The sequence below is a fragment of the Microcaecilia unicolor genome, chromosome 2 (genome assembly GCF_901765095.1).
Source record: "Microcaecilia unicolor chromosome 2, aMicUni1.1, whole genome shotgun sequence".
In the NCBI taxonomy this organism is placed as follows: domain Eukaryota; kingdom Metazoa; phylum Chordata; class Amphibia; order Gymnophiona; family Siphonopidae; genus Microcaecilia; species Microcaecilia unicolor.
In genome coordinates, this window is record NC_044032.1 from 425684106 (window position 1) to 425703569 (window position 19464).

General features: G+C 43.3%; 1 protein-coding gene across 1 annotated transcript in view; it reads right to left on the reverse strand.

The window, feature by feature from the left end:
- The window catches only part of CENPE (centromere protein E), a 466760-nt gene that overhangs the window by 173654 nt on the left and 273642 nt on the right, over positions 1-19464 (reverse strand). Inside the window, 3 exon segments of the mRNA XM_030192156.1 lie at positions 8441-8755; positions 9349-9504; positions 9711-10070. Coding sequence (XP_030048016.1) covers positions 8441-8755; positions 9349-9504; positions 9711-10070 — 831 coding nt within the window.

Here is a 19464-nt window from a genome sequence, read left to right on the forward strand (position 1 = left end):
TAAATTTTATGCCCAAATTTGGTTTTTTCTTACTCCTTACTCCTATCACTAAGGACCCCAAGAAAAAAATCTAATGGCATCACAAATTATCGTCCAGTTGCTACAATACCATTAGTGATCAAATTAATGGAAAGCATGGTGACTAAACAACTCATGGAATATTTGAACAAGTTTTCCATCTTACACGATTCATAGTCCGGATTTCGATCCTCTTACAGTACTGAAACAGTCTTGGTTACCTTTATATCCAAGTTCAAACAACATATCGCAAGTGGCTGGAATATACTTCTGCTCCAATTTGATCTGTCCAGTGCATTCGATATGGTTGACCATGAAATCCTATTATATCTTTTAGACTATTTTGAGATTGGAGGAAATGTACTAAAATGGTTCAAAGGTTTCCTCTCTTTCAGATCATATAGAGTCAAACAGAATTCAACCCTATCATCCTCATGGAATGTAGCTTGCGGAGTCCCTCAGGGTTCGCCACTTTCCCCATCTCTACTCAACATGATGATGATCCCATTGGCCAATGCACTATCCAAGTTGGGCCTAAATCCATTCATTTACGCTGACGATGTAACAATTTATATACCTTTCAAAAAAGACTTGGCAGAAATCACCAATCTTATTAGTCTAGGTCTAAGTACAATGAACAATTGGGCAAACTCATTTCATTTGAAATTGAACACTGAGAAGACGCATTGTCTCTTAATATCATCGCAGTATAATAAATACAATCCCACCACTTTAAATACTCCCAACCTCTCCCTACCCAGTTACCTGTACTAAATGATGTGAGCCAATACCTATATGCAAACATAATATACTATATATATATCCAAAACCCGTGTGGACTGTGTATTCTTTGAGAACCCACTGCCTCTGTTAACTGGACTCGGGACCACCCTAGACAACGATTGCTGACAGATAGCTTAAATCTTCTAGGAGTCACAATCGATAAACACTTAACCCTGGAATCTCAAATAAATTGCATCACAAAGAAAATGTTCTACTCGATGTGGAGATTCAAACGAATAAAACCTTTCTTCCCACGAGTTGTTTTCCGTAACCTGATTCAATCGATGGTGCTGAGCCAATTGGACTATTGTAATGGAATCTATATCAGATGCAAGGCACAATTACTTAAGAAACTTCAGACTGCCCAGAACACGGCAGCGAGACTGATTTTCGGAAAATTCAAATTTGAATCCGCCAAGCCCCTTCCGGAAAAATTGCACTGGCTTCCCATCAAAGAACGAGTTGCCTTCAAGGTCTGCACCTTGATTCACAAGATCATCTATGGCATAGTTCCAGAATACATGCTAGATTTAGTTGACTTACCACCCAGAAACAGATCTAATTCCTCCCAATCTTATTTAAATCTACACTATCCGGATTGTTTTGGCCTCAAATACAAATCTACATACGCCTCCACCTTTCCTTTTTTGGGTACTCGACTGTGGAATGCCTTACCCAAATTACTTAAATGAACCCAGAACTATCTAAAGTTTAGAAAATTATTAGTCCATCCTATTCAAAAAGGTCTACTCTCCAGATGCAACTTAATCTGATCAATTTCTTTGGTTTCAAATAATCCATGACCTATTTTCTTTATTATTCTGTTTAATATAATGCCAATCTTTAATTTACTGTTTGTACTGTTTAAATTTACTATTAGTACTGTAGTCCTGATATGCTTTTATAAGCCACATTGAGCCTACAACCAGTGGGAAAATGTGGGATATAAATGCTTTAAATAAATAAATAAACAAAAATTAAAAGGTGTGGATGTGAGGGCTCATATAGAACCTCTATAAGTTGCAAGAACACCAAATTAAAATTTCAAGCCACAGCTGATCTCTTAATAGGAGGTCTGGCATTCAACAGTATTTTCATGAATCTGGTTACTTGGATATTTACAGGGGATATTTGGATACATATTGTCATCTATGGTATCATGACAAGCCGCTATCACACCAAGATGAAATCTAAGTACTAAGCCCTGAATCAGATGGCGGGAGATGGCATTGTAGTAATGATGGCATCAGACATTTAAAGGGATCAGTTGCTCGTGCTCTGCAGCAAAAGTCATATAAACGTCACAAAGGTGAAATTAGGCCTTACCTGCTAATTTTCTTTCCTCTAGATCCTCCAGACCGTTCAAGACGCTTGGGTTATGCACTCCTACCAGCAGAGGGAGACTGTGAACACTAAAACATCTTATACAAGTAGCCTGTGCAGACCTTCTACTAACCAGTTAAACAGTAACAAAGCAGAGGAACAAAACACCTCCACCTAAACAAAACCACTGAATCCACACTCAGATCTCCTACTACTACTGCTTGACATTTCTAGAGCGCTACTAGGGTTACGCAGCGCTGTACAGTTTAACAAAAAAGGACAGTCCCTGCTCAAAGGAGCTTATAATCTAAAGGACGAAATGACAAGTTGGGGCAGTCTAGATTTCTTGAATAGAGGTATAGTGGTTAGGTGCCCTTAAGACAGGGGAATTCAACTGCAGATGGGCACAAACGGTACCACAAACTGCCCTTAGTAAAACTCCAGGACCCAAATCACAGGAGCTACTAGAAATATCAGCAACTGAAGTCTAAAGAAAATATCATACTGAACTGTCCGATACACTGGGTGGGCTCTTGAACGGTCTGGAGGATCTAGCGGAAAGAAAATTAGCAGGTAAGGCCTAATTTCACCTTCCTCAGCAATCCTCCAGACCGTTCAAGACGCTTGGGACGTACCAAAGCAGTAAACACATCTAAGGGTGGGACCTGTGAAGCCCAGAGGACAGGACTGCAGCTCTAAAACAGGCATCCTCCCTTGCCTGTACATCCACTCTGCAATGTTTGACAAAAGAATGCAGGGAGGACCACACCGCCGCTCTACAAATGTCCACCGGTGGAACAAAACTACTCTCTGCCCAAAAAGCCGCCATCCCCCTAGTGGAATGTGCCTTGAGCCCCACCGGCACCGTACGGCCATGCAATATGTAAGCCGAAGAGATGGCATCCTTCAACCACCGAGCTATAGATGCCTTAGAAGCAGCCGCTCCCTTCTTGGGCCCCCCATGAAGGACAAATAACCTGTCCGAAGACCTGAATTCCTCCGACCTGCGCAAGTAAACCTTCAACACTCTGCGCACATCCAATTTCGCCAAACGACGCTGAGAAGCATCCCCCGTCCGGTCTCCCAAGACCGGCAACGAAATCACCTGATTGACATGAAAGGAGGATACCACCTAAGGCAAAAACGAAGGGACTGGACGCAGTGAAACCTTTTCCTTAGAAAACCACAGAAACGGAGGCCTACATGAAAGAGCCTGAAGTTCCGAAATCCTGCGAGCCAACAATATAGCTACCAAAAAGACCACCTTCATAGTAAGGTCTTTTATCGAACAAGACTCCAAGGGCTCAAAAGGAGAACCCGCCAAAGAGTCAAGAACGATATTAAGATCCCACTGAGGAACTACCGGCTGCTGAGGAGGACGAAGCAACTTCACACCCCTCAAAAAACGGACCACATCCGGAGAAGACGCAACCGACCTGCCCTGCACCTTACCCCGAAAACACCAATCTTCAAATATGCACCAGACACGCACATAGGCCAAAGAAGTCGAACGTTTGCGAGACTGTAGCATTGTCTCCTGAGGAGAAAACCCTTTCCTTCTCAACCGTTCCCTCTCAAGGGCCACACCGTAAGAGAGAACTGAGCCGGATCCAGTATGACAATTGGACCCTGACACAACAGCACCGAGCCCTCCAGCCGCAGAGGCTCGCCTTCTAACAGGTGCATCAGATCCCCGAACCACGGCCGACGCGGCCAATTCACAGCCACCAACAACACCGGACCCGCATGACATTCTACCCTCTGTAGGACTTGACCTAACAAGGGCCACGGGGGAAACATGTACAGCAGCACCCGCTGAGGCCACGGAAGGACCAATGCATCGATCCCTTCCGCTCGCGGATCCCGACGCCGACTGAAATATCGAGGAACCTGAGCATTCTGTGCTGATGCCATGAGATCCACTACTGGCATTCCCCACTTTAGAACTATCTGGTCGAACACTGACCGGTGCAGAGACCATTCTCTGGGGTCCAACATGTGTCTGCTTAGAAAATCCGCGTTCACGTTGTCCACCCCGGCCACGTGCGCCGCAGAAATCTGCACTAGATGCCTTTCCGCCCAACTCATGAGCACAGCCATCTCGATTGCCAACCGCAGACTCTTTGTACCGCCCTGCCGGTTGACATATGCTACCGCTGTCGCGTTGTCGGACATGACTCGTACTGCCTTTCCGATCACACCTGAGCGAAAAGCCAACAGAGCTAGCCGAATCGCCCTTTTCTCCAACCGGTTGATAGACAACTGAGCTTCCTCCGTTGACTACCGCCCCTGCGCGAACCAACCGAGACATTGAGCTCCCCTGCCCAGCAGACTGGCATCCGTTACCAGAATCACCCACTGAGGAGGTTCCAACGGCATGCCCTTTTTCAGATGGGCCGAGCACAGCCACCACTGGAGACTGCGCCGAGGAGCCCCCCCCTCAATGGCAACCGCAACTCCAAACTGTGTACCTGGGGAGACTACCGGGACAACAGAGCCGACTGAAGCTGACACATATGCGCCCTGGTCCATGGTACTACCTCTATTGTCGCTGCCATGAGGCCCAGACCCCGAAGGTATATTCGAACCGTCGGACTCTGAACGGACATTAACAGCCGAACCTGCTGCTGAAGAGAGGCGATCCGAGAATCCGGCAGAAAAACACGACCCACTGCTGTGTTGAACTGCACTCCCAAGTACTCCAGACTCTGCGATGGGATCAACTGACTTTTGACTACATTCACTACCCATCAGAGTGATTCCAGAAACGCGACCACCTGAGCCGTTGCCGTAACACTATGAGCCCGAGACTTCGCCTGGATCAACCAGTCGTCCAGATACGGATGCACCAGAATTCCCTGCCTCCGCAAAGCCGCTGCTACCACCACCATTATCTTGGAGAAGGTGCGTGGAGCCGTTGCCAGACCAAAAGGCAGAGCACAGAACTGAAAGTGCCTCCCTAAAACAGCAAAACGAAAGAAACGCTGATGGGCCTCTCGAATCAGCACGTGTAGATACGCTTCCATGAGATCCAGTGACGTCAGAAATTCTCCCTGACGAACAGCCACTATGACCGAGCGCAGCCTCTCCATGCGGAAGGATGGCACCTTGAGCGCCCCATTGACCCTCTTGAGATCTAAAATGGGTCGAAACTGGTTCTCCTTCGGCACCACAAAGTAAATGGAATAACAACCTATTCCCTGCTCGTGCCGAGGAACGGGTACCACAGCTCCCAACTGGATTAAGCGACCCAGAGTCTCTTGAATAGCCTTTAACTTGACTCGAGAATGACAAGGAGAGGGAAGAAACAGATCCGGCAGCGGGTGCTCGAACTCGAGCGCATAACCGTCGCGAACGACCTCCAGCACCCACTGATCTGAAGTAATTTGGGTCCACCCCTGATAAAACAGACGAAGTCGTGCACCGACCTTCACCAGAGGCTGGACCCGCACACCTTCATAAGGAGGACTTATTTCCGGCACCTCCGGAAGAGTCCGGACCTCCTCGACGACCCCCTCGAAAGGACTGCGTCCGCTGGAAAAAACGGCTTTTAGAAGGAGATACAAATCTGCCTGGCATGTACCGCCTCGCGTCCTTAAACCGACCTCTAGCCGAACCACCTCGACTAGCCGACTTAGGCTGTAACTCCGGCAAACGTGAGACCTTGGTATCCCCAAGACCACTCATCAGTTTATCCAAGTCCTCTCCAAACAACATAGAATCTTTGAAAGGTAGAGAACACAACTTTGTTTTAGAAGCTGCATCTGCCACCCAGCCCCTAAGCCAAAGAGCCCTGCGAGCCGTCACCGCCAGAGCCATATTTTTAGCCGAAGCCCTTAGCAAATCATAAAGGCTGTCCGCCAAAAAATGAATACCCCATCTCCAATTTGGCCAGCTCCTGAACCAAACCAGTCCTATCTAACGCAGGCTCATCCAAGAGCTTCTCCGCCCAACGGAAACAAGCTCTGGCTACCAAGCCCCCACACACACAGAGGCTTGCAAGGCCAAAGCCGACAAATCAAAGCTGCACTTCAGAAAGGACTCTAGCTTCCTATCCTGAGGATCCCGTAAGGCTGTACCGCCATCCACCGGAATGACCGTAGTCTTAGTAACCGCCGTAACCACCGCATCCACAGTAGGTGGTTTCAGCAGGGCCAAATCTTCCGGAGGCATGGGATACAGCCACGCCATTGCCCTAGACACCTTACAAGCAGCCTCCGGCACAGACCATTCCTGAAAAACCATGTCTCTAATGTCTGAATTCATGGGAAAGGAATGGGAGGCTCTCCGAATTCCCTTAACCAAGGGATCTACCTGGGGTCCCTCCGCAGAGGGAGTGGCTGCCGGAGCAAACTTCAAAGTAGAGATCACCTGATCAATGAGTTCTAACAACTCCTCCTTATGAAAAATGCGAACCACTGAAGAATCTTCCCCAGGCCTTTGCCCATCCTGATCCTCAGACTCATTTAAGAGATCCTCCCCTCCTGGGTCACTCCAAACCTCCGACCCAGGCAGAGAAAGTACCTCCATAGGCTCCGAAATATCCACCCGCAGGCGCTTAACTCCCACTGAGCTAGCAGCCTCCGGGGAAAAAACAGCCTGAGAGGGGCCAGCTCTCCAGGCATTTATACAGAGACCAAACAAACTCAGGAGGGAAACCAGAACCCCCCCCCCCCCCCCCCGAAGCTGCTGAAGCCCCAACAACACTTCCTGCAGTCTCCGCGACGGACCCCCCTCACTCCCGTGGCAGGTCCATCACGTGATCCGCCTCTAAACAAGGCACGCTTCCCGCCACACACGGGTCCCCCGGCGCCGGTACGGAATGCGCAGCCAAAAGGGCCACGTTTCCCGCCAAAAACAGCTCCGTCAAGGCCGACCCGAGACGCGCAGCCAAAATGGCTGCGTTTCCCGCCAAAACCGGCCCTGCCGTTGCCAGCCCGGAATGTGTGGTCAAATCGCCGCCCAACACCTCCGCCGACTCAGGGGAAAGCATGGGGGGCAAGAGTGCTGACAACGTAGGCTCCCCACAAAATTTACATTGGCCACCTTTCAACGCCGTGCTACGCGCAAAACAGACACCTCGCTGGCTTAGACATAATGGCCGCGAACACAATAAAAACAAACAGTTGCTTTGTGCTCTGACAGACTAATAGGCAAAACTGCCTAAGGCAAGAATGCCCTTGAACACGTTTTATCTCTGGACTGCCACAAGAACGGCCAAAATAGCCACCTTTTAAAAACGTTTATTTATTTTTAAACCTCGCTGCTGATGCCTAAACGCCTCAAGGGTACAGAACGAGGTCTGTAGCCGAGGTCAAGCAGTCCTCCAGAGGAAAAGCACAGGGGGAGGGACCCAACCACCCAGGTGTGACACCCCACATGAAATAAGAAGCCCCTTAGGACTTACACCCTGTAATACAGATTCAAGTGTGGGTTCTCTAACAATTACAACCCAACCTAGAAACCCCAAACGGGCCTACCAGACTGAGTACACTGCACAGGCTGCACACTTCTACCCTCTGCTGAGACTGAGAAAATACTGGTAAGGAGAAGGTCTGCACAGGCTACTTGTATAAGAAGTTTTAGTGTTCTTAAGTCTCTCTCTGCTGGTAGGCGTGCATAACCCAAGCGTCTTGAACGGTCTAGAGAATTGCTGAGGAAAAATGCATTAAGATGATGCGTCCTCCCTGTTCTGTGCAAAAATGAAGAGAGGGTCCCATGATCATGCATCGGATGGGAAAGCACCAGCGCATGCAAGGTGGGATGCTGCTAGAAATTTCTATATTGATCACGCTAGTCAGCGTCTGCACCAGGATCTGTCAGATGTCGTCACCCAGTTGTGAGAATACAACTGGCCTGCTTGTTTTCAGAGATTACCATCACCTCATGAAAGTTTAGTAAACTGTGACTTGTCACTTTTGCTGGAATTCTTGAAGGTTATGCCCAAGCATAGAAAAACAGCATGTCAATCAAATTAGTCAGTTATTTTAGCAATTTCCTAGGTAGAGTAACCTAGAGGCATATTTTCAAAGCACTTAGCCTTCCAAGGTTCCACAGAAACCTATGGAACTTTGGAAGGCTAAGTGCTTTGAAAATATGCCTCCTAGTGTTTCAGAACAGCAGGTTGAGTTAGGGAAGCCAGGGTTCAATATCCCACTAATGATATTTGACTTTGGGTAATACAACCCTACACTGCTTCAGGTATAAATACCGTAAGCTCTTTGAGGGACAGGGAGAAAGCTAGCATACCTGGATGTAACTCACCATGAGCTGCCACTGAAAAGGTGAGTGAAATCTAAAATAAATAAAAACTTACTATATCAACATTTTCCATTATGCCTTCCTTCAGTTTGTCCCTCTCAGTTTGGAGAGTCTTCTGTAACTCCTGCAGTTCATTTCGTTCCTGTGTTATAGTGTCAAGCTCTTCTTGTAACTTCTGCAGTTGCTGTGTGACCTCAAGTTTCTCATCTTCTGTTCCCTTTAGCACAGATTCACTAGTTGTCAATGTTTCCTGAAGTTGAGCCAGTTCATATGTCAACTTCTGATGTGCCTCCTGAGTTGCTTCCTTTTCAGAAAGAAGTTGTTCCTGCGTTGCAGTCTTCTGCTGCAGTTCTTTCATTACAGAGGACAACTAAGCATATAAATAAATAAAAGTAAAAAACAAAACAGAAAACCAGAATTGGCATAATTGACCAAACACATCACCTAATTACAAAATAATTAGGTTACACTTTTCATAATAAAAACTACCATTACCTTTCTCTTTATTTCAGAATGGCTCAATGACTCCCTGGTAGTGTTTCAGCCACTCTAAAGAACATCTGGATACAATAATAGAGAATGGCTTCTGCTCTTTGTACAAGCATAACTTGGTATGCTCTAAAGGCAAGTGTTCACAGCTGCCATGGACTAATGAGGGAACTGGTCATTATACCACTGACACCTAGCACTCGGCATCAGGATGTATGCAGGTTGGGTTATAGACAAGGCCATGGGCTATGGTACCTAGCATAAAGCAGGAAAACCTTCCAGGTAGCAGTAAATGAAAATAAACTGTATCCTAAATAGGAAAATTTTTCATCTGTACATGGCATTAGATTGCTGTATAGAGATCTAAACTAAAAGTCCTTCAGGAAACCATACACCAAAGTATAATATGATAGGGCAAAAATGATAGTCTGCAGTTACATTTGCAGTCTGCCATGAGGCTGTGATGTAGAATACCTTTTCTTGCAGAGAAGTTACTTCTTGAACTTTTCTCGACTTCTCTTCTATAGACTCAGATAATTTTGCAATCTGTATTTTCAGCTCATTTACCAGCTGTTTCTGCTGATTAAGATCAAATTGGGTTGTCCTTAGTTCATCTTGAATTTTAGCAGACTGAAAGAGAAAATATGTGTTTTCTGTTTCAACGCTGTTAGGCTTCATAAAATATGAAAGCTAATCTATTACCTAATTTTCTCTATCAAAAAGCTATATATATATATATATATATGTATATCAATACAACATAAGCTTTTATGTAGCCCGTAACTTTAAATGAAATGTAAATTGATGGGGTAGAAATTACAGGATTAACAACTCACTTGCTCACTATTTTCCCTAATGTCATTCTGAAGTTGATCTCTTTCAACCTGGAGAATCTCCTTAATGTGCAGCAGTTCATCCTTCTTTTGAGATGACATGCTAAGTTCTTCTTTAAGCTCCTTGACCTTCTGCATAAGCTCAGACTTCTCCCTCTCTACTATCTGTAGTGAGAGTACGTTGGTCTTTAATTTCTCTTCATCTTGAGCCTCAAGATTCTCTTCACATACAGCTTCTGACTGTGATTGACTTATCTTTAAGGCCTCTTTAAGATGTTCTACTTCGGTTAATAGAGCCTTTTTACTTTGGTTGAGTTCTTCTCTCTCATCTAGCCACTTGTCATAGTATGAACTTGTCAGGTCCTGAAATGCAAAAACTGCTCATTTAGTTTACTGAAGTTGAGAGAATTTATAGGTTGCATGTTTAGAAGAATTAATACATTTTACCACCACTAAATCTATCCATCCATGGGAAATTTCATAAGTACACAGCATTTACTGAACAAAATACAGAAAAAAAGTAGTTGGATTAGCACATGTTAAACACATTCCAGCAACTAAAGAATATTACACCACACTGTACAAGTGCTCTTCTGAACCACAGCTCTGAGACTAAAGCTTATGGCAGATGAGTGAAGCTGTGATGTGATTTGCTTGTCAAACTTTACACTAATGGATCTCAAAGAGCTACCACAAATATCTTTTCTTTTTTTATTGAAATTATAAAAACAGTTAAGGGAAACAGATTTCCAAGATCAATTGTTTTAAAATATGGAAAAAAGGAAAAGAAAATATCCCAACATAGTCTAATTCAGTCCACAATTTGAGAGAAGTAGAAGAAAAAGATATTCTTAGACCTCCACTGCCCCGCCTCCCAAAAAAAGCTGATAAATCCCTAAATACAACCTTTAAGTTGGGTGACAGGAAGCACATGTACACCCCCATTTTCCATTTTGTACAAAAAAGATTCTCCTTGGACAAGTCAGTCACATATAGACACCAGGATGGATTTGCTCTACTACAGCTTTGAAAGACCGTTTTAAAAAGGGTCCTTCTAAGCATGTGCCAGCAGCCTACACTCTTGAGTTGGTCCGTTCATCCTCCAGTTAGACAGTTGGATCCTCCTGCTCTCCACTAAACTTTTTACTCCTTTTTTTTTGTCAGTAAATTTTCTTTAGTTTTGAAAAGCAAAAGCCTATAAAACTGGCCAAGTACCCATCCAATCCTTGGGCTTCTTCCTGTTAGAATCCTCTAACTTCCTCCACCATAATAAGTTCATCTAGTTGCTTCCTATCTTCCTCCGATATACTCGGGAAAGGTATGGGATCCAAATACCTACTTATTTCAGAACGCAACGAACTATCCTCCCACTGATAATAGGAGAGGAAAGTGGATTGGATGGCCTTGCCAGTGCAACCTCACTCCCCATGCTGCCCTTTAATCTTTTGTATATTTGATTCAATCCGTTTGGCCCTCAAGTACTGGGCCAACATAGTACCCAACCTATCTCCAAATTTTAAAAAAACTGCTGCTTAATGTTGGAATGTAATTGTATTTTACATGCATTGCCTGTCACCTATTATTTCTCTGCTATTACTCTGTGACCTCTGATGTGAATTACTTAGAGAGGTCACACAGCTATGCAACTTCCTGTGGGGGTTAGACACAGCAGATGCAGCACATGCAGCACATGGAGCACATGGAGCTCATGATCTCTCCTAACCTGAGAGGATCTATGGTGGTGTGAGCATCCATTACCATCTAAGCACATGGAAGGAGCTGATAATACAAATGTATAGTAATATGTATATATAAGCCTGTCTGATTATAATCTAACTACAAACTGTGAGTAAACAGATGTTTTGTTACTTCAACTTTAAAGTGACTCAGCAGTGAATTATTCAGGGGTGAATGAGAGAGAGATGAAGAAAGAAATTAACATTTCTAAAGCTGAAGCTGTGTGTACTAAAATCTGCTAATTATTTACTACAAATAATCCAACAAAAGGGTTATGGGCCCAGGGCCAGGAATTGAAAAAGAAGAGAAATATTACCAGGCAGAAAAAAAGGCCACATTTTTCTCTTAAGTTTTAAAGGAAAGATTCAGTCTGTCTCTCTCTCCCCCCACACAGCAGACAGAAGGCAAAGAAAATGGCTGAGGGAAGAAATTCACCATTGTTCTATTCTCTCAAGGTGCCTAAATTAACTGAGTTTAATTATCAGCAGTGGGAATTAAGATTCATATGTCTCCTTCGAGCAAAAGGATTAAATATATGCTTAGACCAAGACAGAACAGCTGAAAATATGGCTGAATGGGACAATGCAAACTATTATGTGAAGTGCATGCTTTTGGAAGCTCTCTCAGAGAAACAAGCCATATTAGTGGAGGGAAAAGATACACCAAAGGACATTTTATATAAACTGAGAACTATGTATGAAACTACATATGCAAAGCAGCAACCAATTTGGTTGGCAGAGTTGAATGAAACCAAATTAAGGGATAAAAGTAAATGTAATGATCACATTATGCATCTTATGTCTTCATTTCAAAAGCTAGAACTTTCTGGAATTCCCATGTGTGATGCATTGAAAAGAGCATTTCTTTTTACCTCACTATCAAAGAAGTTTGATGTTTTTAGGTCTGTAAATGAGGCCATTGAAGGGCAATCTTTTGAACAGGCAACATCAAAACTAAGGCAGGAATGCATAATAAATGATTCTGAGGAGATGTGTTCTCAAAGCAAGTCAGAGAGAAATGAAACAAATTTCTTGGCAAAGAACAGAGGAAGGCGGAGCTATGGGAAAACTCCACCCAAGGGCAAGCTGATTTGCTACTCATGTGGAAAGGAGGGACATGTATCTAAATGGTGTAAGGAAACACAAAACACTCCCTCTAGCTCACCTAAGCCAATGGAACTAAAGAATTTTCAAACCAGGAAATGTATGAAGGACAAAGATAAACACAAGGGCTTTCTAATGGCAGAAAAATCTTTGACTATGGTAAATAATAATTCAAATGAAAGTACTTGGATTTTGGATTCGGGGAGTACATGCCATTTAACCAATTGTAAAGATTTCTTTCAGGAAATGTGTCCAGAAGAAGGAATTCTTAAAACTGCAAACGCAGGGACTGCTAAGATCCAAGCAAAAGGTATTGGATTCTTAAAATGCAAAGTGTCTAATGAAGTTAAAGAAATTCCTGTAAGTGATGTCTTGTATATTCCCCAAGCAGTTTGCAATATGCTTAGTGTATCTACATTAGATAAGAAGGGATTTGTGATTCATTTTGAAAACAGTAAGTGCACAATCTCTAAAAATGATGAAGTGTATGCTGAAGCTTTTATGCATAATGATGTTTATAAGCTGAACATTTCAGGTGAAGCCTCACATATGGCGCAAGTAAGGAAGAATGATGGTAAATGTAGTCTGGAAATCTGGCATCGCCGCCTGGGACATCGTGATTCTAAGGTGATCCAGGATCTTTACAGTAAGCAACTAGCCACAGGCATTCAGATAAGTGCAAATGCTGGTAAAATGGAGAAATGCATAGACTGTGTTACTCAAAAAGGTGTGAGACCCTCATTTCCTGCATACACAGGAAATAGGAGTAATAAAGTACTGGACTTAATACACAGTGACTTATGTGGACCGTTTAATATCCCATCATTGGGAAATAACAGATTTGTGCTGATATTCTTGGATGATTTCTCTAGATACTGTGTGGCCTATTTGCTGAAAGAGAAAAGTCAAGTCACAGACATGCTGAAGAAATACGTAGCCATGGTGAGCAATAAATTTGAAAGAAAACCAAAGGTTCTTCAGACCGACAATGGTGGTGAGTTCATTTCACAAAGCATGCGCACATTTCTAGAACAAGAAGGCATTCAACATATCACAACAGTAGCTTACACACCAGAGCAAAATTCTGTTGCAGAGAGAAAATTTAGGTCACTTGTGGAAATGACCAGATGTATGCTGTCAGATAGCAATCTCCCTAAAAGACTATGGGGGGAAGCCATTCTCACAGCAGTGTACCTACAAAACAGAATGCCAACTAAAGGCGCTGAGCGCACACCACATGAGACATGGCATGGTAGGAAGCCAAACCTGTCACACATAAGAACATTTGGAAGTACAGCATATGCTCATGTACCAAAACAAAGAAGGCATAAGCTGGATTCCACAACAGAAAGGGGCATTTTAGTTGGCTATACTCCAGGACACAAAGGATATAGAATTTTGAATCTGAAAACTGGCATTGTTGGCATAAGACATGTTACATGTTTTGATGAAAACAAAAGGGTTGATAAAGGCTGGATTATCCCAGATGAGCCTTATCATCCAGAATATGAAACTAGAACCATAATAGACATGCCAGTGTATATAAATGCCATACCAAGGCAGATGTCTGAAAGCAACTCATCTGTATCTAACGAGGAACAGGCAGAGGAAACAGACACAGAAAGGATCATTGAAGAAGACAGTACAGTTGGAGAAGGGGAATCAATTGGAGAAGAACTCTCAGATTTAGAGGATGCGGAAAGGTCGGACCAACCTGTTGTCAGACGCTCATCCAGGGAAAACAAAGGTGTTCCACCCCCAAGACTGTCTTACCTAACAAAGTCAGCAGAAGCTCAAGAGCCCTTAACATGGGATGAGATTGAGAAAATGCCAGCAGAAGAAGCTGCTGAATGGCATAAAGCTGCACAAGAAGAAATTGATGCATTGGATAAAAATAATACTTGGATTCTTACAAAATTACCTCCTGGCAAGAAAGCTATAGGATGCAAATGGGTATTCAAGTTAAAAAGGAATGCACAAGGAAAAGTGGAAAGGTATAAAGCCAGATTAGTGGCAAAGGGATATCTTCAAAAATATGGAGAAGATTTTGATGAAGTGTTTGCACCTGTAGTGAAACACACGACAATCAGAACACTTCTGAGCATTGCAGTCTCAAAAGGCATGCAAGTCAAACACATTGATGTGAAAACAGCGTTTCTTCACGGAGATATAACTGAAGACTTGTACATGGAACAACCAACAGGTTTCATAAATACAAAACAAAGACAGCTAGTGTGTAAATTAAACAAAGGTCTTTATGGATTAAAGCAAAGTGCGAAATGTTGGAATGACAAATTGCATGAAATATTGACAAATTTAGAATTTAAGCAAGGTGAAGCAGATAAATGCTTGTACACTAGGTGCACAAATGGACAATATGCATACATTTTAGCTTTTGTTGATGATCTGCTCATTGCAAGCAAAAGTGAGCAAGAGTACAAGGACATTGTAAAGTGTTTAAACCACAATGTTGGGATAAAAGAACTTGGAAATGTGTCATACTATCTTGGTATAGAAATTGAGAAACAAAATGATGGTTCTTATCTTCTAAGCCAGAAGCAGAAAATAAATGAGCTTATTGAAAGTTTAGGTATGCAAGATGCCCAAGTTGTAAGCACTCCCATGATCACTGATTTTCTGAAGGATGAAACAGTAAGAGAACCTTTACCAGATAACATCCAATATAGATCAGCCATAGGTAAGCTTTTATATCTAGCTACCACATACAGGGCTGATATAGCAAATGCAGTAGGAATTTTGAGCAGAAGGGTCAGCTCACCTACCAAATCAGATTGGACTGCAGTTAAAAGGATGGTAAGGTATTTAAAGGGTACCATTGATTGTAAATTAAAGATTTCAGCCAATAGTAATCCAAAACTAATATGTTACTGTGATTCAGATTGGGCAGGGGATCATTCTGATTATAAATCCACAAGTGGATATGTGTTTATGTATGGAAATGTACAAATTTCATGGGCCAGTCATAAACAAAGTATTGTGAGTTTGTCTTCTACAGAAGCTGAATATGTGGCCGCATCGGAAGCGTGCAGAGAACTGATGTGGATTGAAAAACTTTTGCTGGATTTCGGAATAGCTGAACAGAGACCAATCCAGATAATGGAAGATAATCAGAGCTGCATCCGACTGTCACAGAATGACAAGGTTCAGTCACGCACCAAGCACATCGCAACGAAATACCACAACGTGCGAGAGTTGGCGAAAGAAGGGGTCATCAGTCTACACTATTGTCACACCAGTGAGATGACAGCTGACATCATGACCAAACCGTTACCCAGAGAACATTTTGTGAATCTGCGTATAAAGCTTGGACTTTGTATGAATAAATAATTGCATGACAGTTATGCATGAGAAGGGGTTTGTTGGAATGTAATTGTATTTTACATGCATTGCCTGTCACCTATTATTTCTCTGCTATTACTCTGTGACCTCTGATGTGAATTACTTAGAGAGGTCACACAGCTATGCAACTTCCTGTGGGGGTTAGACACAGCAGATGCAGCACATGCAGCACATGGAGCACATGGAGCTCATGATCTCTCCTAACCTGAGAGGATCTATGGTGGTGTGAGCATCCATTACCATCTAAGCACATGGAAGGAGCTGATAATACAAATGTATAGTAATATGTATATATAAGCCTGTCTGATTATAATCTAACTACAAACTGTGAGTAAACAGATGTTTTGTTACTTCAACTTTAAAGTGACTCAGCAGTGAATTATTCAGGGGTGAATGAGAGAGAGATGAAGAAAGAAATTAACATTTCTAAAGCTGAAGCTGTGTGTACTAAAATCTGCTAATTATTTACTACAAATAATCCAACACTTAAGTGTCCTCCTATTAAAATCTACTGTTAGCACTTGGAGTGCGTGTAATTCAGCTCAGAACTGGAGTAATTCTTTCAAAATCTGCAGCTCCACGGAGCTCTTGTGCTGACGCTCCAGGTCCAATAACATCTGCCACGAGTAGAAATTTTTCTTCTCTCTTTAGTATCCCCTGGACAACTGCCTTCAATGAATCCCACAATATCCCATCCCTGACCTCCCCATTATCATTCTTCTGTAAAAAGTATCCTTGCTCAGCCTGACAATGGGCTCCCCAGTCCGAAAGGCTGGTATCCATCATTACCAGAATCCAATCCACAGAATCCAGGGGCATCCCTCTGCCCAGGTGGTGTCGAGTCCAGCCACCACTGGAGACTGCCATACCGACCTCCGAAGGATTCTGCAGTAAAGGGAATCAGACTGAGGCTTCTAGCTTGCCAGCAGCGCTGCCTGAAGAGCTCATGTGGACCCTTGCCCATGAACAACCTCCATGGTGGCTGCCATGGACCCAAGCACCTACAGAATCTCCCAGGCTGGAGATGAGGAAGCACCGAAATCAGACTTTAGAATTCACATTTTGGGAAGATACACCATTGCATAGAGAGTGTCGAAGCCCACCCCCCAAGTACTCCAGGGACTGAATTGAAGTAAGGGAACTCTTGTTCAAATTCATTACTCATCCAAGGTGCTAGAGCAGACGAACCACCCAGGACGTGGCTGTCTGACTCTCCTCAGCAGACCGCCCAAATAAGCCAGTAGTCCAGGTTAAGGATGAACCAGGATGCCCTTCCTCTGGAGGAAGGCCACCACCTTGGAAAAGGTTTGCGGAGCCGTAGCAAACCTGAAGGGCAGGGCCTGGAACCAGTAGTGGCCCCAAAAGAATGCAAAGCGAAGGAACCACTGGTGATCCTGGATGATCAGAATGTAAAGGTACGCCTCTAACAGATCCACGGATGTAAGAAATCCCCCCTTCTGCACTGCCACAATGAATGATCAGAGATTTTACATCCAAAAGGGCAGAACGCACACTGTCCGATTCACCTGCGTGAGGTCCAACAGCCAGACGAAAGGAACCTTCCCTTCTTGGGCACTATAAAGTAAATAGAATACCTCCCAGAACCTCTCTCGCCCACAGGAACGGGAACCACAGTTCGCAAGTCCAAAAGTCTGTTCAGGATCTGACACTACGCCTCTGCCTTGATCAGAGACTTGCAGGGAGACATGAGGAAAGCACCAAGAGAGGATGATGAAACTCCAGAGCATAACCATTCTTGATGATGTTGAGGACCCACTGGTCTGAAGTAATCTTGGCCCACTCTCTGGTAAAAAAATGCTGCAATCTGCTGCCTATGGGCCGAACCGGAGAATGAGCCCTCAAAGTCTCATTGTGAGGTGCAGGAGACATCTGAACCCCCTGGAATGTCCACCGCAACCCCCTCGAAAGGGCTGAAAGGACTGGCCCCCTACTCTAGAAAACATGTGCATTGAGAAGGGGCTCCCTAGCCAACCGATAATTTTGAAGCTCCTGAAGGAGCCCTTAACCGGACGACCAGGAAGGCGCAAATGACCTATATTCCAGAAGCCATGGAACAAAAGCAAAAGCAGTAAAAACTATGCGCAACCATTTAGACTTCCGGAAAGCACTAAAGACAGACTTGTTCAGAAGAGCATACCCCACCGTCCCAGCATAAAATACCTGGACACCTACGTCACAATGAAACCAAAGACCTTAATGATCATTACCTGACTCATCCTCCCCTCTCCCTCTCTAAGACCTCCCAATCCAACCTTACATACATGTACCTCATTCCACCACAATATCACTTTGTATTATTCACACCATGTATTTGTTCATACAGGAATTGGCTAACACCGTTAACGGTAATATGTAAGCCACATTGAGCCTGCAAATAGGTGGGAAAATGTGGGATACAAATGTAACAAATAATAATAATAACTTTATAGATTCACCCAAACTCTTAACCAATTTCTCTAACTCTTCCCCAAAAAGCAATTTGCCCATAAAAGGGAAGCAGACTCAAATGGACCTTGGATGCCGTGTCCACAGACTAATTACAAAGCCACAAGAAATGAAGTTTGGTTACCACCAGTGCCAGATTCTTCTCAGAAGCACGGACCAAATCATACAGGGCATCAGATAAGGCGGCCATACCCAAACCCAAATAGATAACCTCCGAGGAAGACTGAGACAAATCCACTGATGGGGAGTTCGGTAAACGTTCGGCCCACAAAAAATGTGCATGACCCACATAACCTCCACAAATGGCGGGCTGCAATGCCAAGACCGAAAAATCAAAGGACCTCTTCAGGAGGGCCTATATTCTTCGATCCTTAAGCACCACACCCCCCCTTCTATAGAAATAGCCATCTTCTTGGCGACAGCCGTAACCGGAGCATCCACCTTCCAAATGATGAATACCTCAATAAATCTCTTCCATAATATAGTGAATTCTTTAAAAGGAGCAGTAAGTTTCAAAGCATTACCACAGACTGATGAGGACTGATACACACTTTGTGGCAGTTTTTGTTGACACTTTAACAACGCTGAGATGAATTAATGAAAGTATGCAATTTAAGGACTGTCAGGGCGGTACGTATATTTTATTTATTTTTACATTTATATCCCACTAAATTCTGTAACCTGATTTGGTTAAACAAATAAAACTATAAAAACTTAAAGTAAACATAAAATTCAGAAAGTCTAAATTATTAATTCAACTTCTCTTATTACATTTTTAGTTCGGTTCAAGTTCACAATAGTTTACTATTGAAATTTCTGTTTTTTAAGAATACTGTATATGATTCAAGCATCAGCTTGGTTCTATATTTTCTTTTCAAGCTGTCACTGAATGTAATAACTTACCTGGTTTAAATCACCTATATTTAGATTACGTGAATTTGTGTAAGAAGTTAAAAAAAAGTTATTTGATACATTATTTATTTATTTATAACATTTCAAACCTTATTCACAAGATATATCTTGTACAAGAAACACAGAGATTATCTGAAATAATAAAAAGAAGATTCTATTCTAAAGTAAATATTCCTCTT